The 26,516-nt window shown below is 34.4% G+C and overlaps 1 protein-coding gene across 2 annotated transcripts; it reads left to right on the top strand.

The window, feature by feature from the left end:
* On the top strand, positions 1–26,482 carry LOC134538667 (DNA-directed RNA polymerases I, II, and III subunit RPABC1). 2 transcript variants are annotated; one of them, XM_063380087.1, is made up of 7 exons: positions 1–236; positions 2,806–2,894; positions 5,316–5,377; positions 5,753–5,892; positions 7,882–8,021; positions 24,413–24,491; positions 26,330–26,482. In XM_063380087.1, exons 1-7 carry the CDS (start codon positions 180–182, stop codon positions 26,393–26,395), a joined length of 633 nt encoding a protein of 210 aa, XP_063236157.1. In that variant the 5' UTR covers positions 1–179; the 3' UTR covers positions 26,396–26,482. The 2 variants fall into 2 exon arrangements, with proteins under 2 accessions (XP_063236157.1, XP_063236156.1); XM_063380086.1 differs by having other exon boundaries at positions 5–236; positions 24,413–24,495; positions 26,334–26,482.
* The last annotated feature ends 34 nt before the right edge of the window (positions 26,483–26,516 follow it).

The following is a 26,516-nucleotide window of genomic DNA, read 5'->3' as shown; positions in this document are numbered from 1 at the left end:
GTTTACAGGATTTTGGCGGCGTAAAGATGGCAGCATGATACTAAAGTGCGTATTGTTTTGGTTTTTAAAACATCGTGTTGATTTCACGTGTAATTTACCGACGTAATTTGCAGCTGATCTTTTTTGAATTGTTGGACCGACAAAAAAATTGTGTTTGTTAAAGTTTAATTAAGCCTGTCATGGATGACGAAGCAGAAACGTATAAACTGTGGAGAATAAGGAAAACTGTTATGCAGGTAGGTCAGTTTGGTCGTATAACTTCAGTAAGACCATGTAAATTGTATAGGTAAGATTATAATATAAATTGTTACTTCCAACACTTTCTCCTGTGTTAAGTTGAGCAACACCATTTCACGACGTTATTTTATAGTTTCCTAAGACTTGTTTATAACTTATGTTGAGTACTTTTCCGTGGAAAAAAAAAAATTTAATCTCCAATTTTTTTTTTGCTCATTGGAACCAGGAGTTACCTAGGTATGTGAAAATAACGCAAAATCGTAAAAAGATAAGATTAGTGACAATAATAATAATAAATAATGATAATGTTATTACATTTTAATTTAGTATCACTTAACCTATCATTCAGATGAGTTTATAGCGTTAACTAACGTAACCTAACCAACCGTTCACATTTTTTTAAGTATTTTAAATGTAGCTAACCTAACACAACCAATCATTTTCATAATTTACTATTTTTGATTTTATAAACCTAACCAGTCGTTATATTATAGCACAACACCCTTTTAGATGATAATACAGAAACATGTAACGAAGTAGAAAAAACAATTTTTGTAAATTTATAGTTGTGGCTTTTCCATAAATTAAATAATAAAATTACGAAAGTGGTGTTTTTCACCACAATAGACCAACTTCTATGTACAATAAAAACACTATTTAAAATTTTTTGTTAGATTCTGTGAAACCAGCATTTATAGCATACCTAAAATTGGTAGCCTGTTCACTGATGCGGCATTGTCATTGTTTGTGCTTTATGCAGAAATTTGATCATATGTTTCTCCATATATATGTAAGTACGTGTATATTTTGTATTTGGATTTTTGATGCAAACAGTGGAAGGAGAGTAAAAAATATAATACGTGTTTCATGTACTGCATGGTACTTGAGTCTTTAATGTGCAACCAAACCTAAGCATCAACCCTTGACAGGGATGTTTTTTTTATCAGTTTGGCGGCACAAATCGCCAACTTGTTACTAGTTATAGCACGTAACTTGATGTAAAAAAGGAATTGTCATTATGTATATATGTTTATACATAACATTCCTGCACTGGTTACATAATGTAAGCTAAAAGTGGTAACTTTTCAGAAACGAGCTGAATTTGGAAATGTTATCTTCAATTTTAAAATAACCACAACAAAGATAAGTAAAAACAACTTGATTTTACAATTCCAAGTGTAACTATACATACACCATTGCTGCGATGATACATTGATATGAAAAAAACATAAATTATAAAATTTTTCTTTAATAATGTAGTCAGCATATTCTAACTCTGTTTTAGGATTAAATAGTTCAATGTCTGTAGTTTTGGAATAAGCAATTTTCATAACATTACTATTTTATTTACGGAAAATCTGTTACACTATAAATTGGCCAAAAACTTTGCAAATGTTTGCTCTTGTTAGATCGTCGACATTTAAGATACTGATTTAATGCAGTTTTTTTGGACATAATGCATTGCAGTTTTGCACTGTCCATGCTGTTGTTGTTGTGTTGTCCATAATACTTGTTTAGATTCATCGTTGGTTACGTTGGTCTGAAATCAACTGATTCAGTCTTGTTTTCTGTGAATTTTTAATCATCATAATTTTTTTTTTTTTTTTTCGGAATTTTTCAGTGACAAAACAGTGCAAAACTGCAATGGTGTATGTCCAAAAAACTGCATTAAATCAAAATTACCTATTGCATGAATCATTTAAAGTCCGTATTAAAAATACTTTTATATGGTGTGAAATGTTTGTTAGGTCAAGTCAGCCCATTAAAAATAATGCAAAATCGTGCAGTGAAAATGTTAGTAACATTTAAAATATTAGTATACATCAGTGACATTTAAAGTATTGTAAAACCATGCTGAAAATTGGTTAGGTCAGCAGCATTTAAGTTAAAATACTGTAAAATCTTGCAAAGGTAGGTTAGAGACATTTATGATTATATCATAATTTTGCAGGATAATAAAGGAACATCAATCCAGAATTACAATAGCCCAACACATTTGTCTGTTGCACTTTCATCCTTCAGCTCCATGAATCCGTCAAAGCTATATTTACAACACAACTTCATCCGTCCGTTAAAATATTGTTCCTAAGTGCACCCAACAATCAATGTTTTCTCTCATAGATTTTTCTCAATTTCTCAATGTTTGCTTTTTATGTGTTCTTATATCTATTGTTTTAGCAAATCCTGAGCAAAATTCTGAGTTAGTCATCATGATTGGATTGTTAGATTGTGAGTTTCAAAAGTTGAAATGTTGTTGTGCAGAACAGTTGAATGAAAAAAAATAAACTCCACAGGCTTACATTCTAATACTGGTTGACTAGCACAAAAAACTTTAGATATAATTCTGTTCGTCGAAATTATGAGTCAGCCAAATTTTTTGTTGAACGGACAGAAAGGATGGAATTTTTCGGACCAATTAATTGGTTGTAGGTTGTGTGATTTGGGGGGGAGGGGATGGTCTCTTTTGCTTCTGTTGTTTTAATATGTTTAGCCGAAACCCATTTCCTGATTTTGTTTCTCGAAAGTAACAACTATTAAAACCAAATGTGTTATTCTTGTGCTTTGCAGCTGTGCCACGACAGGGGATACCTTGTGACCCAAGATGAGTTGGATCAAACCCTAGAGCAGTTCAAGGAACAGTTCGGCGACAAACCGAGGTAACTATTTGTACTGGATTGCTTATTATGTGCTGTTTTGCTTTTTCACAGCACATTGTACTGGGTGTTACAGGTCACAAAAGCCCTGAAAGTCACGAAAAAGTAAGGAAACTGAAGTGCTGGTCACGAAAAGACATGAAAAAGTCTCTGAAAAAGCAGTAATTGTCCTGAAAGCCTTGAAAATTTTATTTCCAGCCAACTGTTGCTAACTAACTTACATTTAGTTTTTTGATTCATCACGTCAGTTTATGAGGTTGCTTTTGGAAATTATATCTGAAAACTCTTTAGCTTTCTAACCTTAATATCAGTATGTTCCAGTGAATTGTAAACATTTTGTATTACAATTGTTCATGTTTAATTTTGGTTATACAGAGATTTAAATATAACCCTTGATTAAAAACGTACTAGTTGTAAGAAAGTTTATAAAAATATTTTGGAAAAGTCCTAACATTAGTGTTTACTAGGTGTATGTTTACTCCCAGTTATATACACCTGTGCAGTTTTAAAAGACACACACCAAGTCACGTACACTTGGATTTTAAAAGTTAATTACAGCGCATTCTCTAGTGCTTTTACCCTTTTAGTAAACTTTTTGTCTCAGTAATTAGAACTCCTGGCTGGTAAACCAAAGTCCCAGAGTTCAAACCTGGGTCGGGTCAGCAGTTCGGAAGGCAGTGACTATTCACTTCAGGATCTTTCTGTCATGGAAACCCCAGGTGTGTCTGGCTTTCACCACCATAGCGTTGCCTGGGGTCATTTCTCAAACATGATTATCGAGTAATCATCATCATTTACATTATATTATTTGGGGGGGGGGGGGGGGGGGGGGGGGGGGGCCTTGAAGATTTTGTGCCATGTTCTCTCAAGCCTTGGCACACACAATCTGGCATGTCACTTTTATTTATTTCTCTGCCATTGGCTAAGATCCCTTACAAACATGTCGTAAGTTCTGTCCGCGCCAAACAGCTTTGCGAGTGAGAAATTATTGTGCAGGGGCCACATGAGACTTTCAGAGCTTCCTTCAGACAACATTGTTCTATTTGTCCGTGTCCACCAGAGCGGTGATAGTGGCAGTGAACGGTTAACAAGAAAGTGTCGACCACCAAGCATGGACAGTATAACCGATGATCCAGTTAACAAGCAACACAGACATACAAGTACTCGGAGTGTATGCAGAATATTTGAATTAATTCAGTTCATTTTCAATACACTAGTAATATTACATTTTAAAATTTCAATTTTGAATATATGTATTGCAGTAAGTACTTTGTAAATGAGAGAAAATGTTAGCTGTTCAAGTGATTTTTCACAGTAAAATTATTTTTGCATGTGTGGTCATTCATTAAAAATGTATTACAATGTTAAAAACGACAGACACACACCATTGATAAGTCTTTGAAGTGCATGTGAAGCAAAGGTAGAGTACATGGGTGAAGGATTTGGGAGCACCCCTATTAAACCATTGCTGTTAGGTCTAGGCTACGACCATTGCATATCCTGTTTGTAATCCTAGCTGGTTACGGAACATTAGCATCTAAATAATGTGTGTCTTTCATGTATTGCTTGATTTCATGGAGATATCAACCAGCATACATTTTGTTTATGAATTTTTAAAATTAATTTGTTTGTGGATATTTTTTAAAGTGTACAATATAGACACAATCTAAACTACACCTAAACTATCTTACAATCTCAATTACACCTACTTGAATTTGTTTTTTACTTTCGTAAAGATCTACGTACATATTCTGAGTTCGGTGTTGATTCTAGGATAAACATAAGGGAAACCTTTGCTTTCAGCTGTGATTTTCCAGGTCCTACACTATAAATGGATCAGACTGTGTTATAGGTTTCTAAACTGTGCAAGAATGTAAGACACAAAAATTATATAACCACTTTTGAAAATACAGTTATATTAATTATGCTTATAAATTTTGCATTTTGGCCTTCTGTATTTAAAATTAAGTATTGAGAAATCTTTTAAAAATTACAAACCTTCTTTTTATTTTGTGCATCATATTTTTACTTGTTAAATTTTTGCACATTAAAAGCAAATACTAACACTTTGTAAGTAAAATTATCAATAGAGACAGGAAAATCTAGCATATTCATTTTATGACATGCTAAAATTCTTAATTATACTTTTGTGCTGCTTTTGCTATTGGTTTTCCTTAATCTGGAGGACTCTTGGCCAAGTTGAAGACCATCAAGGAAGTACATTTCGAAACACAAGTTACCCAGTTGAGATGCCTCACAAGTCAGCAGCCAATGAGCAGATGATGTTTGCTCAATTATGAAGAGGATTGTGGAGTCTATCCTGTAAACTTCATCGAGAACATGTCTGATATATTGTGACCTTACGTTCTATTTAATAATCACAAATATTAATTTATTAATTTAGGGTGTGTTGTCTCATTATAGTGAGAAGAGGCCAGCTCGTAGTGACCTGATCGTTTTGGTTGCACATAACGATGATCCAACAGGTAATTAAAGTCATAAAACCTCCATTATTATAAATTTTGTATTTTGCAATAATTTATGTATCTTATGTCAAAAAAATCATGGTAAAAGATTTTTATGAAAATATTGTGTTTTTTTAGTTTTAGTACATAAACCCTTCTTTTAGAAATATTATTAATAATTCTGATGATTTAATTATATTCATTGCGAATCATTATTGTTTCTCATGTGTTTTTATAACATTTATAATTCTATAATGGCAACAAAAGTAAAATTCCTACATACTTTATTCATTAAATTGAGCATTATCATCCATATGCATGTTTAGTTTCACAAGCTAACTTGAGAAGTTATGAATATAAGTGGGTAGTGAAGTAAAGCTTGGATTGAATTTCCAGATCAGATGTTCGTGTTTTTTCCTGACGAGCCAAAAATTGGAATCAAAACAATAAAAACTTACTGTCAAAGGATGCAAGAGGAGAACATCCACAGAGCTATAATCGTGGTTCAGCAAGGAATGACACCTTCTGCCAAGCAAGTAAGTTGTCATCTTTCGAGGAGTTTGTTGGTGGAGTTCTGAAGTATCATAATGTGCATGAAAGCCTGGGTGAATTTAAAACAAATAATGTTCATGTTAGTTATTGGCACCGCTTTTTAAAGTATGTGTACTTGTAACTGCTGACAAGAAGAAGGTAAACACTGTGAAAGTTCTTTAACCTGGCTCATTTGCAACACACCGCCATTCTGGATTAGCGATTTTGGTTGGAGCATCAAAGTGGAGGGAGGGGGCAAAAACAAGAAGGAAATTGTAAAGCGAGTACAACAAGGGGATGCATTCTGCAGGCATGTGAGAGATCTGGTGTTGAAGAAGGAGGTGCCATTAGAATGCAAACAAGTGTTGTACAATACCTGCAAGAGCCCATAGTCACTTCTGAAGCAGCCACTTGGACTGTAGATAAGAGAGATGCTGGGGGGATCAGAGCAATAGGAATGAAGTTTATGAGGAGTATGCGCAGTCACGAGATGAGACAGGATCGGGAGTGAGATGGTACTAGCAGGAGCTGGAATACAGGACTTGAATGAGATCATGGAAAAAGCAAGAATGATCTGGTATGGCCATGTCGTGAGAATGGAAAAAGGGAGGCTGCCTAGGAGAATGATGGAGTTGAAGTATTCCTCTAGAAAAACCAAGGAGGAAATGAGAAGAGCAGATAGTTAAAAGAGTGTAGGAGGGAGGAGAAGTCTAATAAAGTGAGGGCAGAAGGAGATGGAGGAAGGTTGGAAGCAGTTCAGGATGATGATGATGATGATATTGATGAAGACGATGTCAAACATTGATATCCAACGGGAATACCAATTGTGAAATTGTTTAGTTTAACCTGCTATAAAACAAGAGAAACTGTACTGCGGTGAAAACTAGCAGTAATGATAAACTGTGAGCAAACTAAAAGATGCTGGTAAAGTTCAACATCTGGAATCCACCTGAAACATTTTAAATGTGAGTGGCTCATTGGGGGCTGTGTTTTGCAGAATGGTCGAACCATAGGAAGCCGCATTAAAGATCTTTCACTGTTTCTCATTCTTTGGCTTGCATTTTCCCATTGCCAAAATAGGGAAGAACCAATATTTTGCCTACTTTTTTGTTGCATGTTGTGCAGAAAACTCAAATGTTTTTTATTGGATGATTCTTGCAAGGGGGAAAGATGGATTTAAAACATTTTTATGGACATACAGCATTGGTGAATGTCCGAAAGAATGTTTTAAATCAATCTTCCGCATTGCAGCAGTCATTTAAAGAACGTACTAATCCCCCAGTATGGACTGTGGTACGCATTAGTCAATTCAAAAAATGAAGGAAGAAAAATTAGTGTGTGTACTTACGTACTTTCTTGGCATAATAAAAAAATTACTTTAAATTTGCATGCAAATAATTTGTATAAATCAAATAATAAAAGGACTGTAGTGATATTATAATTACAGTTTGGTAAAGTATAAATTCATTCAAATGACGAACTTTAAATAAATACCCAGTATTCAATATTAATATAAACACATATATATATAACATTAATTATTAATCCTGTAAATTAAGGGTAAATTTAAATTAATTATTAATAATGTAATAATTTATCATGCAAATAAATTATAAATATGGGAACATAACCTCATGTATACATATACACTTGAAAAAATTAATAAACACAATTTCTATCACTAATATTCACATTAAATAAATGTTTTTAATGATATAGACCAGTATTCAGTATCAATCATTAAATTATAAGCACATACATAATTTTTATTTGTATGTAGCATTTTTTTTCATCCTGTTAAAATTTTGTTGCATGGTGCGCATTCATCGAAAAAATTCACTGTTATTTTTTCATAACGCGTCTAAAGAAGTAAAACTTAAAAAAAAAAAATATATATATATTGCGTTATGTCCATAAAAATGTTATGAATCGGAAGCCCAAACTCGCGCCCATATCTTTCCTCCCCTGTTGACTGCTGTGTGTTGCGATTGCAGTCACTGGTTGACATGGCTCCCAAGTACATCCTGGAGCAGTTCCTGGAGTCTGAGCTGCTGATAAACATCACGGAGCACGAGTTGGTCCCGGAGCACGTCGTCATGACCCCGGAGGAGAAGCAGGAGCTCCTAGCGAGATAGTATCCTTCTGCACTAGCGTGGACCTTCCTGTGCTGCGTTTGTGTATTGCCTAGTGTTTCTTATTGCATTTCATTGATAGCATGGTCGTGATCAGTGTTAACTACGCCTGTGCGAACATTCAAATTTTCGGATACGAATGATTCAACCTCAAATACTAACACTTTTAAAAATAATGAATATTCGAATTTTCGGATACGAATACGTATGATTAAACTATTCGATTCGACCTCAAATACTAACCTTTTTTAAAAATATGAATGATAAACTATTTGATTACCTCAAATACTAACACTTTTAAAAATAATGAATATTCATTTGCTTACGAACACTTGACATTAGTTTACCACGTGAGTTTGTCATATACCAACATTCACTGGTGAGATTGTCATTTTTTGTGATATAAATATTTAAATACCCTTTTTTGATGTTAATTTGGATTTCATAATCAAAAACGTGTACAATAAGCGACGTTTTAAACATGCAAAGAACATTAAAAGTTTTTTTTTTGCTACTGTCTTGCTAAACACTAGTGGAATAAATCACATAAACATTTAAAAACATGGCATATTTGTCATTTCAAACTTAAAAATAAATTGTTATTTGTATTATTTTCGTCACGCATCAGAAGTGGGAAAAAATAAAAAAAAAAGTCAATAACCATGGACTTCAACACCACAAAACATGGACTTTCCAATGAGATGGACATTAAAAGAAGTAATCGTCATAGTAACAATGACGTATAAATCGATAGTCACAATCCATTTAACACCATGTGATACAGAAGCATCTTACTTGCTTTATAAATCTATGACAAAACATACGTTGCAACTCAAAAGTATATAATTAGAACGTGAATAATGGTTTAAGGTGCATGATGATCCTACCAAGCTGCTGAGTGCACACAGAGTCCCGAGAAATGGTACACAAGGCCGGCCTTGGACCCTGCAGAGCATGGAGGAGAAACTCTAATTACAGAGACTGAGACCTAGTTTTTTGAAGTAGTTATGGGCTCATCCGCTAGGTAGTAGTTTTCATAATATATTGCTGACGTAACTACATTAATTTATTAGAAGTAATGTATAAGCTATTATCAGGCAAACAAACCAGTGAAAATTCACTCTATTTAGGTGGCCACTAATTTTGTGGTGTGTAATACAATGAGTGTTTGCACCTCCTACTCCTTTATTTATTACGTGACGGTTTATAACAAAACAGCATTAAGTATTTTCGCATCGATTAAATTAGTTTTGTGCTTAATATAACCAAAAAAAAACGTATTAAGGCCGTTGACTGGTTGCCAAGAACTCCAGTAAAATATGAAAAATCGCCTATCTAAATGCACGGATGTATGACAAGTAGCATCTTCTGAATTTTCAGGCGAATTTGGCCGTACAATCCACCTTTGTCCCTCCAGGCTAATGACACTCCTTGTCGACCCTCGTCAACACAGCTGGGTACTTCACTAATGGGGATTATCGTAATCCCTTGTTTGAAAAGAGGAAAGGAAGCATCTCATGCTGCTTGTCCTGGGGCGAGTCGAGGTGTTATGGGAAGCTCAGGGAAAACAAATGGTGGAATTTGTGAATTCAATAATTTAATTCAATAAGTTATAGATATCAAAATGCTACACAGAATTTAAAAATAAATACTTTGATATTGCGAACTCTGCAAAGTGGTACATATAATTAAGTTTTCACAGTGCCATATGTGTTTATTTTCTCTTGCTTGTTTGATAAACATCTCCGTTGAACATGCCTGTAAAAGGCGTCGTACACATTCTATGTGCGACATCATTTGAAACTAGAAGGTCTTTTCAAAATAACACCGAAAGTTCGCGCAGCGACATTTAGGCCCTACATAGTCTGCCTGCCGATGTTGCAGTAAAAGAAATCATAAATAGTAATGGAAGGCAACGCATACGTGTATTAATTTATGTAGGGCCTATATCTACGCGTATCTACAATTCACCTTCGATATTTCTAGAATTACTGAGTATGTCTCCGTGTATATCTCTGACAAAAACAAGTTATTGTTTGAACGCAGAATCAAGGCTTGATCCCTGTGCGTAGTCGGGAAGCTTTCAAAGTCACGTGGAGTACACATTTGTACCACAAAAAAAAAAAAATTAAGAATGGGGTTGGGATTTCTAATTTATAAATGCATCACAGTTGCTTATAATAAAAACGTCATTTTTAAGGCCACGCTAATTGAACTTTTTAATTAGCAGTTTTTTCGTTTATGCAAAATCTAAAGAAAATTGCCTACATGAAATGTTTATTCAATTAGTGGTGTTTTTCTTTCGGTCACCATTCGATTTATATGAATAATGTAGTTGCCTTGAGTAAGATATACCTAGGTATTTTTTTTCTTTTTGTTTTGTGGCATAATTAATTTTGTATGTCTTGCTATGATGTGTGATATCCACTTTATCAGTTTTTATGCCACGCAGGTGGCATGGATTTATCACCTAATTTCCTGTCTGGTTTCTTAGCATCTTTCGCATTTGCCCAATCATACTGCAGTTCTCTAGATATCTAAGGCGCTTCCGTGATCACTATAATACTGTACTCGTACTTTTAACAAAATGCAATACATGTCAAATTTCCAGCGTCTGTGAGATTGAAAGTAATTAATGTGGCATTAAGGTATGTCAATACTAAATTACCACATATAATTATGTAATATTTGGTGTAATACACAACAAAAAATTATTGAAAATAATTTTAAATTTTATTTGACTTTAATTGTAAATATGTCACACGACTGTGGTATTACAGTTGTTTATAGGTGCCGCAATGTAACCTCAACTTTTTTGTAAGATCTACTGGCTTAGATCTACTTTAATGCGTATTTTGCATCTTCCGATTGAAAACATTTTCTTGTGGTAGTCACATGGCATTTCCTGCATGGCAATACTATTGTTAACGTTTGGCGGAATTATACATCATTGGCCTGAAAAAATATCTAAACCAGAAGCAGATATACCACAAAGGCTGAAATTGCCATATGGTATGTAAAGCGTGAGTGAATATTCCACCACTGATTTTTATAAGTTATTACTGGTGAAATAATCGTGTGTGTAAATAAATATTCAAACACTTCCCATATTTGTTTAGTCCGTAGGCTGACTTTGTAGAGGGAATGAGGATGGCTTAGTAATCAAGCAACATCAACCTGACATTAAACACTCCCATCACGCTCATGCATGTCTCACGAGAAACTCGCACCCATGACCCCACCCTCCGCAAGATGGTGAGTCTTCTACAGCGAAACGTATTTCAGCACTGTAATGATCCTTCTGACACTAGCAGAGTTGACTAAAAGATCCGTAATTTTCTGTACCTGAACCAAAATCTACTTCTTACAAATTCCCACCAAACGTCACTTTAGATGAGCACGTACGTACTGTGCTGCAAATGTTATATTATTTACTATATTTTTTCATAACTGGTCATCCAGATATTTTTCGTAAGCCTACCTGTAAATAATAAGCGTGTGTAAGTATCGTTTAAGAATAAAAGTAAAGATCAGTACTTAACTAGTCCCTATATATATATAGGGGGACTAGTTGAATAGTTGAAGTCGTTTACCTTTTATTGCACATTATAGGCAATTAACTTCCGAAATTTCGAATTGAATTCGAAGTGAAGACATTGAACAATGAAGCCTTCCTTTAATCCACAGTCAAGTGAATGGCAACGTAGTTGGTTTGGTTACATCTTGTTGTTGTATGTACTTGAACGTGGGGAAGGATACAAATGGGCAGGGACGCACTAACTTTCTTGAAGACTTACCACGAGCGAGCTACCTATCAATATCCTACTATTAAAACGGCATTGTTCATGTTATAATTTGCTATTTGAATTTGGAAAAACATTGTTTTCTAACTTTACGTGACAAATGAGACTTCTGTTAATCCAATAATGAGTGTATTAAATTAGTAAAAATACACAAATTAAGTGAGGATTTTTTTTGTCTCGTGAAAAACAGTTTTAAATATTTAATACAATAATTTATTCAGAAATGAGCTGCCCTAAAATTTTATACGGACGGAATTGCGATTATGCAATAGCACGGTGCATTTCATAACCACATATAATAAATATGGGCAACTGTGTTATCATCGTATGGTTCAGGAGAGTAAAAAAATAATTTGCAAGCTGAATAAAATGTATAGTATGCAGCATACATACAATCATTGCATATTATTTTAACCTTTTATCATGATTATAATTTCACAAATATTTATAAATATATATAATTATGTAATTCTAATAAATTTGCATTTATACTGATATTGTAGATACACACATTTATTATACGAGCATACTCCAAAACGGTTTCGAAGGTCACCATAATGAGCAAGAAATTTCTTCGCTAGTAAATGTCCATTTCGGTGAAATTTTTATGCCTTCGAAACAAAATTAAATACGCCAACGTATTACAAAGTGTGTTAAAGTAATTTTTAATTTTTTTTCATTAATTTTTTTGTTAAAAAAATTACTGTTCATTCCTGCAAGAATCATAAATCCTTTCTCTTACCACGGACATAATCTGAAACACTTGCACGACCTAAGACAAAACTTTGTACCTAGTAATCGTTATTCCGAAGTCGGCAAAGCCTGAAGAAATCTACTTATAATTTATATAAGCAAATAAATTATTATTTTATATGTGATTTAGAAGTCATTACGTTAGTGTGTGGTTATTATTAATTCAGTAACAAGCCACAACATGTTGAAAATTGTTTTTCACATAAATTTTTTTACAGAAGCTGATCAGAGAATTTGCGATGTAAAAAGGAGAGGGAGAAAGAAACACGTAAGTTTTTAAATTGCGTTATTAGTTACTTTATCTATTGATAACCTTTTTTAGGCATTCAAAAACAAACATACCTACAATATCTACAATAGGCCTACATATCTGTACATACAGTACACGCATATCTAAGCTACACATTACCTCCCAAATCACATCAAATACTTTTTGTTCTTGTTTTATGTTTGTCAAGCTGCAGTTTCTTCTTTACATCTTGAATGTATGGCGGATCTTTGATGCTCAGCCCTCGAGCTCTCCGCGAATCTATTATTTCAGGCAGAAGACACTCCTTGTAAAATGTCTGAAGTATTAGAAGCATTTTACTGAACCAAAATTCTCTACTTATTCTGACTTCGTCGATCAGTAAACCTGTAAAATAATCCATATTTTTAATATGATGACTTGTGTTATGAGTGCAACTGAAACATATGCGGGACTTGCAATTTATCAGAATAATAGCTGTTAATTGTGATTAACCAAAAAAATTCAATTATAATAATTTCATACTACATATTGGCCTACTATAAATTGGGTAAGCACTATTATTTTTAGATTAAGAAATATAAATTAAAGTTTAAGTGAGTTGTTTTATTATTTGTATGGCGTTATGTCCAAAAGACTTCACTGAATCAAAATTCCCCATTGCATCAAACATTCAAGAACGTATTATTTGTATAGTTTAATAACTTTTGTCTGATTAGATATTCACTTATTTTAATAGGCCTAATAATAATGTTTGTGATTAGTTTCGTGAAGTAAATGCAACATTAATATAAATATAACAACTCTCGTATAAATTATATAACTATAACTTGTTCTACGTCCTCAGATATATTATGCTAATGTATGTATATAATGTAGGCATGTGTGTATTCAGTAGCGTAAACTTATATTGCCGAAATGAAGAGCGATGCGACGCACATATGGCCCTGGTCCTACATTTTACTGTACACTATAATTCTACACTCTTCGCAATGCTGCAAAATATTTACAGCAATATAAGTTATCGTATATTAATATATATATTTATAATATACAGACAACTGGAGCAACGAAACATTTACGTTTAACATTTGATTTCGTATGGGTAAACTTTTTTCCTCCTTTTTTTAAATATGAACGCAACTGAGCGTAATAAATAATTACGTAGTTTTCTGGATTTATTTATTAACAATACTTGCTTTGCGCAAATACGGTGAAATCATTCAAGCATTGCAAAATAGTTTTCTCACTGACCCTACAATAACAGTTATGTATATGTTGTCAGATAACACGCAGGCCCAATGTATTAATGGTTTATAAGCAATTTTTTTATTTGTCTGTACGCTCTCTCGCCGATATTGCGTGCGTAATCACACTTAATCTGCTAAATATAATTAATATTTCATTTCTAAATAAGTATACGAATTCGATAGAGGTATTTTAATGAATACTACTTACTATGTTGAAGTTTGGAAAAAATATCCTACTTTACCGGTCCCTAGTTAAAAGCTATGACTATATTTTTTTTTTTTTCAGATATTGAACATTTTGTTTACCATATAATATTATTGATACATGTTTTCAATCATATTTAAGTCCACGACGTGTAGATAAAGCAGTTAACGAATGTTATGCTGAAGTTGTAATAACTTTGGCTATTCATTATAATTGGTTTATAATCAGTGTCACACAAATTGCACACATAGTAAATGACAATTTTATTTGCATCGTCAGTAACATGGTAATATACACTTATAATTTGGTGGCCCACACTGAGGTGATATGGTATACCAGTTTGCAAAATCTGTTTTAGGGTCTATGATTCAAACTGAGTATTTGTCAAGAACGAAGGGGGAAAATATTCCAGAGTTTTGATGCCGTGGTGAGTCACGACCTACAAACTGTAAACAGCTCTAGGAAGGCATTCGTACCTCCCCCCTCCCCCCCAAGGCACCAAGGCAGCTACCTGACAGCTTGCCTCCCTTCCTGCCCCCCTCACCCATCTAGCCATCGCTCATCTGAGATATTTGCCCCTGCCAAATTATTTCAATACAACAAATATAATATTATAGCTTTCCTATTACAGATAGAGACATGCGGTCTGAATCTTTTTTGATCTGAATAATTTGCAGAATATGCCTTAATATTCATTTTATATATAAAACGGGCAGCCTGTTTACAATAGAGTATTGAAAAATGAACAAGTCGTTTAAAAACTATGTGAAAATGTTATTAAAATAATGGGTATTAACGCAAGTGTATACCTGCATTATCTGCATTTTGGTTTTTATTTCACCTTTTTATCTTATATAGTGCATACATAAAAGGTAATTTAGTTAACATTGATTTTCCTATATTGGCAAGATGCCAGCGCCCGACCATCCAACAGCCTTAACTAAAAGAACTTTGAATGAGAACCTCTATTCCGATTTTTTATTTGCCGGTAGTTATGGGCCCGCCCAGCAGATAGCGACACATGTCACATGAAACATGGTTTCAGTTTCCGCTGTGAGAGTCGCACTTCTTTATTTCCCTCCTTGTTCTGTGCTGCAGAGCCAGTTGGTGTTTGGGAGACACCACACTGCAACCGAGCTAGCTCACCGCCACAGAATAAATAAGGACATCAGAAGCGAACTAGCGAGTCGGCGCCTTTGATGTCAGCGAACTCGGGCGCTGATTGGCTAGTTATGTCCGCCATATTGTAACTGCGTTCCCGAGGTAAACAACCCATATACGACAATGTACTTTCGTGTGAAATGTTTATCGTCAAATATGTTTTTTCTTTGCGATTGAGATAATTAAAAACAATTTCATAAACACGCCGAAGCTTACGGTTCGTAATAGAAAAACGTTTTTTAAGGAAATGATAAAATTTTGATCTTAAACTTGTTATTTTATTAACCTGCGTAGCTGATGCTGACTTGTTATTTTACCCGAATAATCACCTGTTCTGATGGAAGACAAGTCCTTTTTATCTATTAAATGTGGTTTTGCACGAGTAATAGTGTTTGGTTTTTTTGGGTGGTTGCAATAGTTGTGCAGTGCGCGACAGGTATTTTATTGTTATGTCAATTTACGAAGTGTAGGATTTCGAGAAAATAAGACATAAAATGCTACTAATTTATTAATACGTATTCAAAATTCATCGGAAATTTTAATGGTAAACGCATATATATAGAAATGCATGTTTTAGTTTGGCAACAGAACACATGTTCGTGATTCAAGGTTAGCACTGCTATAAATGAGTTATGCATTTAGTCGTTTGTTTATAGTAAATGTAGGCCTACTAATTAGTTTAGTGGTATTTATATAGTAGATATCACGCAGCTTCGTATTGAAAGTGTAAGTTATAATAAATGATTGGCTTGATGAAACCCTACTATAGGAAAACTGGCATATGCTGTTTTCACAACATAAAAATGAGATAAACATAAGTAGGCCTACTTACATTGCAAATTAATAAAAAGGTATTTGTCCATTTCTTCGTGATCCAATCACATCAGTTTGATATAGGTAACCAATTTGTGTACCAAGTGTAGGCCTCTGTTACAAAAGTCTCACGAAAGACTTAAAACTAAAGAAAAGTCCTCACAATTTGGCAATTAAAAAAGCTTCCAACAGCAGAATTCTTTCCAATACCTACCTTATTTATTTTCATAGAATGTCTTGAATATAATTACATGCTTACAGGAACTGTACAGGTAAGATTCTTAGGGTGGATGTGGGGAGGATAGGGAGTTTTTTTTTAGTTCAGATAGTTACACAAATAATTTACTGATTAATTTTTATTTATTTATTAATCCTAAATTCATCTCTAGGCTGTTTTACATTTGGTACATGTTATAAATACAAGATACATGGTAATAATTTTACATTCACAATTTAAAGTGAAATAATTTTTTTTTTAAATTTTATATCTTATGTATTCTAAAACCCTATGAGAGGGAATAAGAGACATACCTTTCACTGCCATCTGTATAATAATAAATACGTAGCAAATAAAATGGACATTTGTAAAAATCTTGCACAAGGACTTTTCCATAAAAAAAATTAAAAGTCAAAATTACTGCTAAGAAAATCACTGTAAACAAAAATACCAACACAAACTGAATTACCACTGTTGATGCAGTAACAAATAAAGTGCAACAATCACTTGGCATAAATGCAGAAACTACATAAATATAGGGTACCATGTTTACATATTTATATACTAAGAAGATGCTCAACTAACTGTGCTTTGCTACTAGTGTTCAAAATTTTAAAGACAAAACGTATCTCATGAGAATCTAACAATGATGCAATACAATAGAATACAGTAGAGTAACAGAAATTGGATTAACCAGAGAAAAATTAACTGTACTGTAATTTGCACTGTTTGCCATATACCTGTAATCCAAGAGTACACACACACACACACACACACACACTTGTTGAAGCACAATTACCTGTGTAAAACTTTATTGGCTTTCCTGTTTCTTCTCTTCTGAAGTCGTTCGAAATATATTTCTCTGTTGTACAGTTTCACAGAATGGTATATCTTCATTCTTAAAAATAGCTTCATAGTAAATAATTATGGAAAACTGGGGCAAGGATGGCAGAAGTCAACAAGCTCAAATGCTTGTAAAATTGTTGTGTGCAATTACCCAACCAGCAAGGATATATTTAAAAAATATTTTTTTAAATATTACAAAAATGATTTTAAAATGTATTTAAAATATGTATTAAACTTTGCAGAAACATTGCAGCAATGTTATGAGTAGCACAAACCCATTGCAAATGAAACATTGTTGCAACATTTCAAAACATTTTAAAAATATAATGTAAAAACATATATAAAATGTACAAAAAATGATTACGATAGCAAAACAAAATATTTTAAAAACATTAAATAAATATTAATAAAAGGTTCCAGCAATATTGGTGCAAGATTTTGAACACTACTGTTGCAAATGAAACATTTCTGCAATTACATATGTACATGAAATAAATATTAAGAAATGAATGCTGCAAGATTTTGAGCAAGCCTGTTGCAAATGAAACATTGCTGCAATATTTAAAGTATATGGAATAAATATGAATAATTGGTTGCTGCGATATTTTGAACACACCTGTTGCAAATTTAACATTTATGCAAAAAATTTTTAATTGCAAAACAAATTTTGCAAAATTTTTATGAAATATTAACAAAAGGTTACTGCAATTCAGCTAAAATATTACAACCCTATTGCAAAAGGGACATATTTATAATATTTTTCAAATGTTGGTAGAGCACATCAAGCACCACTGTACATGGACTGTCATTGTATTCTGCTGATATGAAACTCAAAATAAGTAATCGGCGAAGTACCAGAATTAAAAAAATCTACATGAGATATGCTTAGGCAATCTCCCTGTCAATACAATTACATATGTGACTGAACACACTCTCCACTAATATTTACTATACAAATTTCTTCTTTCATGCCAAAAGAGGGGAAAAAGGGGGAGGAAAATGTTGAAGAAAAAATATGCATGGTTTAACAATGTAAGCACTCAATTTTTATTTAACATAGCACAATCAGCAAACTGTCCACCCTCAGTTTAGGAACTCGTGTTCATCTCCCTTATTCTGAGCCGAAGCACTCCTGCAACACATAAAGGATTAATTTATCTTCTTTGTAAGCACCAGCTTCATACAGTGTTCACTCTAGGTTCAAATCTAGTTGTGTAGCCTCTATATCTGAAACTGTCTGGTCTTGTGCTATTTTGAATAGTAGAAATTTTTGGATAATAGTATATTTCTTTGGGGAGGGGATAAAAAAATTAATAACTACATATATGTATTTTACAGTAAAAACCCCCATTAACAAATATTCTTTATATCTAGCAGAAAAAAATACACTCTTACAGAAAATGTTGGAAATATAATTCTAAACAAAATATCTCCCATCATTTTTTACCTGATACGTTTTTAAAGTGACATCTGCACATCACTCTTTCTTTGTCTAAACGCTGTAACGACAGCCTAAGTCGCAAATGTAGCATCCAATAAAGAACACACAGTTGAGAAAATGTCAAATCCAATTTTTAACAAAATATCCCCTATGTTAGTTCTCAATTTAGTAAGATTTTGAAGTTAAAAATTAATGAGTTCTCTTAAAAAAACAATATTTTATTTTGCAAAGTGTGTGAGGCACACACTATGGTCTGTTCTAGGTGTGTGCAACTTGTTATAAAACCCACAAACAATAATATTTTCATGCAAAACTTGTATTCAAATCGTTAAGCAACATGTTTTTAGGCTATCTAGCGAACACCCATCCATATCAAACAAATTTGTGCCCTATCAATTATGACAGCGGAGATTCCGTAGTGTATTTCTGCTGTATGCAAACAATTGCCATATATACCAAAAATAATTATTTTATTTATTTTTTCTCAAACTACCATGAGGCCCTGTACATGTGCAATAACAGGGTTGTTTAACTTAGTTGGTGAAGGATGTGTTTCAAAATCTGTCAGGTCATCACAAACGAGAAAATTTACATTTTTATTCCTACTGCATGCCTTTTCCCCCCCTCAAATTTGGAATTTCTTATCTCCGCCGCTTTTAATGAAAAGAGGAAGTTGAAGAGCATCTAATAAAGGTATTTTCGGACTTTTAACATTTTTTTTCGCAAATACCGCTCAACTACATATGATGAAATTTAAAAATTCGATATCTCCTAAAGTATTTGGAATTTCTTACCTCCGCCGCTTTTAATGAAAAGAGGAAGTTGAAGAGCGTCTAATAAAGGTATTTTTGGATTTTTAACATTTTTTTTTCCGCAAATACCGCTCAACTACATATTTACCATATATTGGGTTCCTTACCCCAAAACTATATAAAATATACACCAATTCAAAAACCATCCCATTATAGAAAAATTTACTAAATTACACTTAGTTTTATTTCCAAACAATTTTTTTTAACCCTCCTTTCTTAACGCCAGAGTCTGGAAGGTATACCTACTTGCTAAAAACGCCAAAACAATAATTTTATGGGACCGCCCCGTTTAGCCAAACAATACCAACAGAGCCGATTAATTAGCCCTTGTCACTTTTCCGCAAGTTGTGTTAAAAAGAGTAATTTTTTTAGCACAAAATGAAAGTATTGTCAATTTTTAAATTTTTTTTTAAGGAAGACGGACTAGTCATGATAATTACCGAATATGTTTATTCCAAATGTTCAATCAAGACCTTGACACTTTTACGCAACTGTGGATAGCCATGTAAATATTTATCGTATTTAAATTGTGTCGTAGATGTGCTTATATGATAAAGGAAGGGTTTCTACTACAATGCATTCAGATTTACCCCCTAAAAAAAAGTAAATACTATTTGCCTGTACCTACTCAAGATGTTATTACTTCTAGGTTAACAAAATCACTTTGTTATGAAAAATTAAACAAGTTATTCCTGAACTAGTAAACAGAAAACTATAATTTACCTGCAATGTGTACGTCCACATTTCACAATTATTTATTACCAACGCACAAACAAATAGCCCAAATAACACCTTTCACTTTCACCACATATAGGCCTACACTGAGTTTTTTTTTCTCTCATCGTCCAGCGTCCACATTCTTTAAGTACCGAGAGGTCTTTTCCAGAGATTAGCAAAAGCTTTACATTATCTACCTAGCCCTACACCGCAGAAAAAGTAATTGGTATCTGCGGGAACACTTCCTTGAGAATAATTCAATGCAACACGTAACAAAAACAAACACATCGTAGCCACCATTTTCGTTTCTGTGTAAGCACAAAAAAAAAAAATCATTGCTGGTTCTACCAATAGGAAATAAGAAACAGATACTGCTGAAATGAAAGCAGCTTTGCTTTTAAAACTTTCTGCAAAACACAATTTTACGGTTGAATAGAATTCTGCATCTATGGTTCAGTTTCATTTCGGTCTCGATCATGGCTGTGGTTTCAATAAGCATCGCTGCAGTAGCTCCATCCAGTTTCATTAAATAAAAAAAATTATTTCCAATTTCTTAACGATTAAGAGAAATATTCAAAATCAATGGTTTTAAAGGTTTTATTAAAAATGTTTTGATAACATGTTTAATGAAATATTTTTCGTGCAATATTAAACAAAGGTTTTAAAAAGACCTTATAAGTAATGTTATACAAACAACATATTTAAAATGTTTCTTTATTAATGTTTTTCAGGAAACATTTTATATATATTATAAAAATGTTTTATTTTACAAATATTGCCAGTGCAATGAAGAAATATTACAAAAATATTTTTAAAATATGTTTCTGCTGCTTGGGTACATGTGTCTTATGTTTCTCAAACAACAGCTGGAACAATTCATCAAGTTTAACAATGAAACTAACAAAATCTTCACAAGGCATCATGAAAGCTCCAAAATCTCCACAATTACTTTAATATGCTCTGAAGTAACCTAACAACTGTGAACTGTCAGTGAGAATGGCATTAGCACGTGCATAGTTTTCACATAGGTACTCCACAAAAATGTCGAATGAGAGCTTTAGACATAAGATAGCCACTAATGTAAACTAACGCATTCTGCTCTGGAACATTCAGATGGCGGTAATCTTGAGCATTAACACAGCAAACACTTGGTGACACTTCTTTTCTTGGCTTGCCTCCGGTTGTTCGAACAATTAAATGCTTAACAGTACGTTGTCCCGCGAGGCTATTTACGTTTTTACATTCTTCCAAGAATCAAGTCATTAAAAAAATTTGAATGGAAATTCTTGCAGACATATTTACTTTCCTACGAATCTTAGTAGTAAATCCGATTGCACAAAATCACCACAATATTATTCCAAAACAATCTGTCGCTCTTATACACTAAGCACACGAATACGTTGGAAACGCAGTTAGAACATGGCGGCCGTCCAGGCGGTCGAGTTCGTGATTGGCCAGTGGAGTTTGCTTCTGATATCCCTTATTTATTCTGTGTCACCGCTCCACTCCCAGCTTTGGCAGCCGAGCCATAAGGACCAGCGTCTGACCACGGACGGCAGCGTCCAGCGCAAAGAGTAGTCTTCGCTGTAGTAGCAGGCAGAGTAGTCTCAGCTGTAGTAGCGAGCAGAGTAGTCTCAGCTGTAGTAGCGGGCAGAGTAGTCTCAGCTGTAGTAGCGAGCAGAGTAGTCCCAGCTGTAGTAGCGAGCAGAGTAGTCCCAGCTGTAGTAGCGAGCAGAGTAGTCCCAGCTGTAGTAGCGAGCAGAGTAGTCCCAGCTGTAGTAGCGAGCAGAGTAGTCCCAGCTGTAGTAGCGAGCAGAGTAGTCCCAGCTGTAGTAGCGAGCAGAGTAGTCCCAGCTGTAGTAGCCAGCAGAGTAGTCCCAGCTGTAGTAGCGAGCAGAGTAGTCTCAGCTGTAGTAGCCAGCAGAGTAGTCTCAGCTGTAGTAGCCAGCAGAGTAGTCCCAGCTGTAGTAGCAAGCAGAGTAGTCCCAGCTGTAGTAGCGAGCAGAGTAGTCCCAGCTGTAGTAGCGAGCAGAGTAGTCCCAGCTGTAGTAGCGAGCAGAGTAGTCCCAGCTGTAGTAGCGAGCAGAGTAGTCCCAGCTGTAGTAGCGAGCAGAGTAGTCCCAGCTGTAGTAGCGAGCAGAGTAGTCCCAGCTGTAGTAGCGAGCAGAGTAGTCCCAGCTGTAGTCGAGCAGAGTAGTCTCAGCTGTAGTAGCCAGCAGAGTAGTCCCAGCTGTAGTAGCGAGCAGAGTAGTCTCAGCTGTAGTAGCCAGCAGAGTAGTCTCAGCTGTAGTAGCCAGCAGAGTAGTCCCAGCTGTAGTAGCCAGCAGAGTAGTCCCAGCTGTAGTAGCGAGCAGAGTAGTCCCAGCTGTAGTAGCCAGCAGAGTAGTCCCAGCTGTAGTAGCCAGCAGAGTAGTCTCAGCTGTAGTAGCCAGCAGAGTAGTCCCAGCTGTAGTAGCAAGCAGAGTAGTCCCAGCTGTAGTAGCCAGCAGAGTAGTCCCAGCTGTAGTAGCAAGCAGAGTAGTCCCAGCTGTAGTAGCCAGCAGAGTAGTCCCAGCTGTAGTAGCGAGCAGAGTAGTCCCAGCTGTAGTAGCGAGCAGAGTAGTCCCAGCTGTAGTAGCGAGCAGAGTAGTCCCAGCTGTAGTAGCGAGCAGAGTAGTCCCAGCTGTAGTAGCGAGCAGAGTAGTCCCAGCTGTAGTAGCGAGCAGAGTAGTCCCAGCTGTAGTAGCGAGCAGAGTAGTCCCAGCTGTAGTAGCGAGCAGAGTAGTCCCAGCTGTAGTAGCGAGCAGAGTAGTCCCAGCTGTAGTAGCGAGCAGAGTAGTCCCAGCTGTAGTAGCGAGCAGAGTAGTCCCAGCTGTAGTAGCGAGCAGAGTAGTCCCAGCTGTAGTAGCGAGCAGAGTAGTCCCAGCTGTAGTAGCGAGCAGAGTAGTCCCAGCTGTAGTAGCGAGCAGAGAGTCATGAGAGCAGTGGACCTGCTTAGCTGAAGGGCGTATGACTACTGACGGAAGCGGCAGCAGAAAGTGTCTATTTAATATGGAATAGATTTAATAATTTAAATAATTCTCAAGATCTATTTATTCGAATTGCAATTTTCAACAAATAAAGTCGTTTACATATATTCTTAACAAAAAAAAAATTTGGGGTCGCATTATGTTCAGAGTTGCGTTATTTTCGGGTAAATAATGTATTTTAAGCCATGTTGGTTCATAGTATTTACAGGTCATGAAATTCACTAAAAAGTAAGGAAACTGGAGTGCTGGTCATGAAAAAGACCCATAATAAACATTATTGGAGCAGGATGTCAACAAAACTTTTAATTTATAGCAAGCTTTTTGCTAACTAGCTTTTTGTTTTTTTGATGCCTCACTTCAGTTTATAGACACACATTAAATATAAATAGTTGGAGACTGTCCACTTAAATAATGTGCAAGTTCTCTCTGTAAAGGTTTTAGTTTTCTAACAAAAAATCAGCACGTACCTGTGAATAGTAGATTTATTTCATATTATGCTTACTGATATAATGTTGTGTGTAAAAAAAAAGCTCCTGTAATGTTAAAACATTACAAGAACAGTACTACCAAGTATTATTGATTTTCAGTAATTATTACTGATTTAGATGTCAAGTTACAGAACTACGGAGTGTCATGTATTTATTATGAAACAGAGAAACTTAGACGTCTCAATATCAGTGTTTCATACGATAAATATATCTCATTTGTGTCTTGTAATAAGAAGGTTAATCTTAAGTGAAGTACATGAATATGAACTCTTTTAAATCTTCAATTTTTAAGTGGTTTGCAAACTGTGAATTCATAAATTTCTCTATGAATGGATTATCTCATTACTGTTTATAAGTGGTGTTATTTAATTTGTAGAGTCTAGTACCTGGCATAAACTTCATAGCTTTTGTTTTGTGTGCGTTGAATTTGCACAAATGTGATTACTCTGTTGATCTGGCCACTTGGCCGGAAGCAGTTCATGATTGCTGACTGATGTACCTGGAAGTTGGCAGTATTGTAAGGAAAGTTTATTAAAAAAAAAAATTGTCCTGAAATTGTTTCACTGGGCGTTTGTAGACACCCTTTCATGATATCATTCTTCCGACCGTCAGTTTTCTTAACATTTCCGCAGCAAGCTGAAGGAGAACCAGCTGATGAGAATCCAAGCTGGCGACCCCGTGGCCAGGTATTTTGGGCTCAAGAGAGGACAGGTAGGTCACAATTAGAGCCACGGAATTTTCGCGCATTCATTTAGTCGCAAGCTAGAATGTAAACCTCCACACTGTCGCACTGTGTTCATGATTGGACCGCAGTTATCTGGACACGCCCCTCTACGACTGTGAGCCAACGATGTCCAGCTAGGAGAGAAGTAAGCGAATCAGGTAGTGCCAAATAACAAGGATAAAAATGTTCTCGCTAAGAAATCAACCAATGGGAAAGTAAACATGGGTCGAGCACACCTATAACTTTGAATTCTATCCTGAGGCCAAAGGAATCCGCGAAATTTCCGGGACTCTAGTAATAATTATCAACCTGTATGTTTAACCGAAGTGGTTGGTCTTACTGCATTGTGATGTGCATTAAAAAAACAAACAACCATTTTTGCAAAAATTCATTGTTCCTGCAGATGAGAAAAATATGGAAAACTAGAACATATCTTCAAAAACTGTAAGAGAAAAAAGGTCTCAAAATAAAGCAATGTCAGTAATTTTACAGAATTGTGATACTATCTTAATACATAATCATTTTAAACATAAATTCCAGTGTGATAATCGTTATCTGCTTTGTATTAACATTACTTTAATGTAAGGAATTCAAATAACTGTTGTACTTATTTGAAGCACAGTAAAGTATCTATGGTATGCATTATTGTAACTTCACATTTACTTGTGACACTAAAATTTTGTTATGTTGATGAAAATACAGTTTGTAACATACCTTTGATTTTAAAATTGACTTGGGAAGTGGGGACATTTTTCTAAAGGGTAACTATGAAATAGCTGGAAGTTGTTTGCTGCGTTGGCGCCTCTGCTACATTTGTTGCAAAAATAAATGGAAATGTTGAAAAGAAATAACTTAATTTTTAGGTTCCAATGTGACGTGCTGTTGGCACAGGCTTCTAGTTTTCTAATGTTTCATGGAGTATATATTTAGCATATAATAATTAGTGTGATGCTCACATTCTGTTTTAAAGTCATATGTAAAATAAATACATTCATAAGTTTATCATCTCTTGTGAGGACAAAATAAAAAAGGAATAATTTAAACACAGTGATTGCAGTTGTTGTTGAGAAGGTTTAGTTGTATAGATTTCAAGTATATTTTCTATTACTTTTTAAAGATAAAATTTTATATTAGTTTTGCAGAACATACTAAAAATTATTTTTGGCTATGCGTCCAAAACCATACAATCAAGAATGAGGAAACATTTTTAGGTATTGATAGTCACTACAGATTTTATAAAAAAGGAAATATTTATAGACTTTCATAGACAGCAGTGGTTCTCAAACTTTTTGAAGTCAGGTACATTTAAAAATCTTGCAAATAATTGCAGGCCTACCATATACAAATTTCTGAGAAATATGTTTTAATGATTAAGTCAAATATTAACAGAAAAAATGTAATAAAAAATAAAATGATACATACTTCAAGTAGGCTTACAAACAGTAAACTGAACTAAATCAGAAAATCACTGTTTGACCATAATCTGTAAACCGTTAAATGACACACAATAATTATGTGTTAACCAAAAGAGTGATATATTTGTAATAAAATGGTACAATAGAGTAACTATTTTTATATCTGGACACACATTTCTCTGAAATACCGCAAGGCTCACACTAGGAAAACCACTGGTTTGAGTTAACCATGCAAAATATTTTTCTGATGGTCAATGAACATGTGTTTGTTCCAGTATTACAATGAAGTAAATTTATGTATGTATTTTATAATATATAAGCACAGAAGATATGCCTATATGATTATTCTTTTGGAATTTCTACTAAATTACTCACAAATTTTACAAGATATTTGTTTTTGATACTTTCAGGTAGTGAAGATCATTCGTCCGTCGGAAACAGCAGGTCGCTACATCTCCTACCGTCTGGTCTGTTGAGAGTACAATGCCGATCTTTTGTACATTAAATTAAACTGTATCAGTTTGTTGGGTACATCAGAGATGTCGCCGCAGTTGGAATGTGAACAGTGACATTGGTGAATCTTTATATTTTTCTCGT

This window comes from Bacillus rossius, chromosome 14, assembly GCF_032445375.1.
Source record: "Bacillus rossius redtenbacheri isolate Brsri chromosome 14, Brsri_v3, whole genome shotgun sequence".
Taxonomy (NCBI): domain Eukaryota; kingdom Metazoa; phylum Arthropoda; class Insecta; order Phasmatodea; family Bacillidae; genus Bacillus; species Bacillus rossius.
The sequence above is the reverse complement of the archived record's forward strand: the minus strand, read 5'-3'. Positions and strand labels throughout refer to the sequence as shown.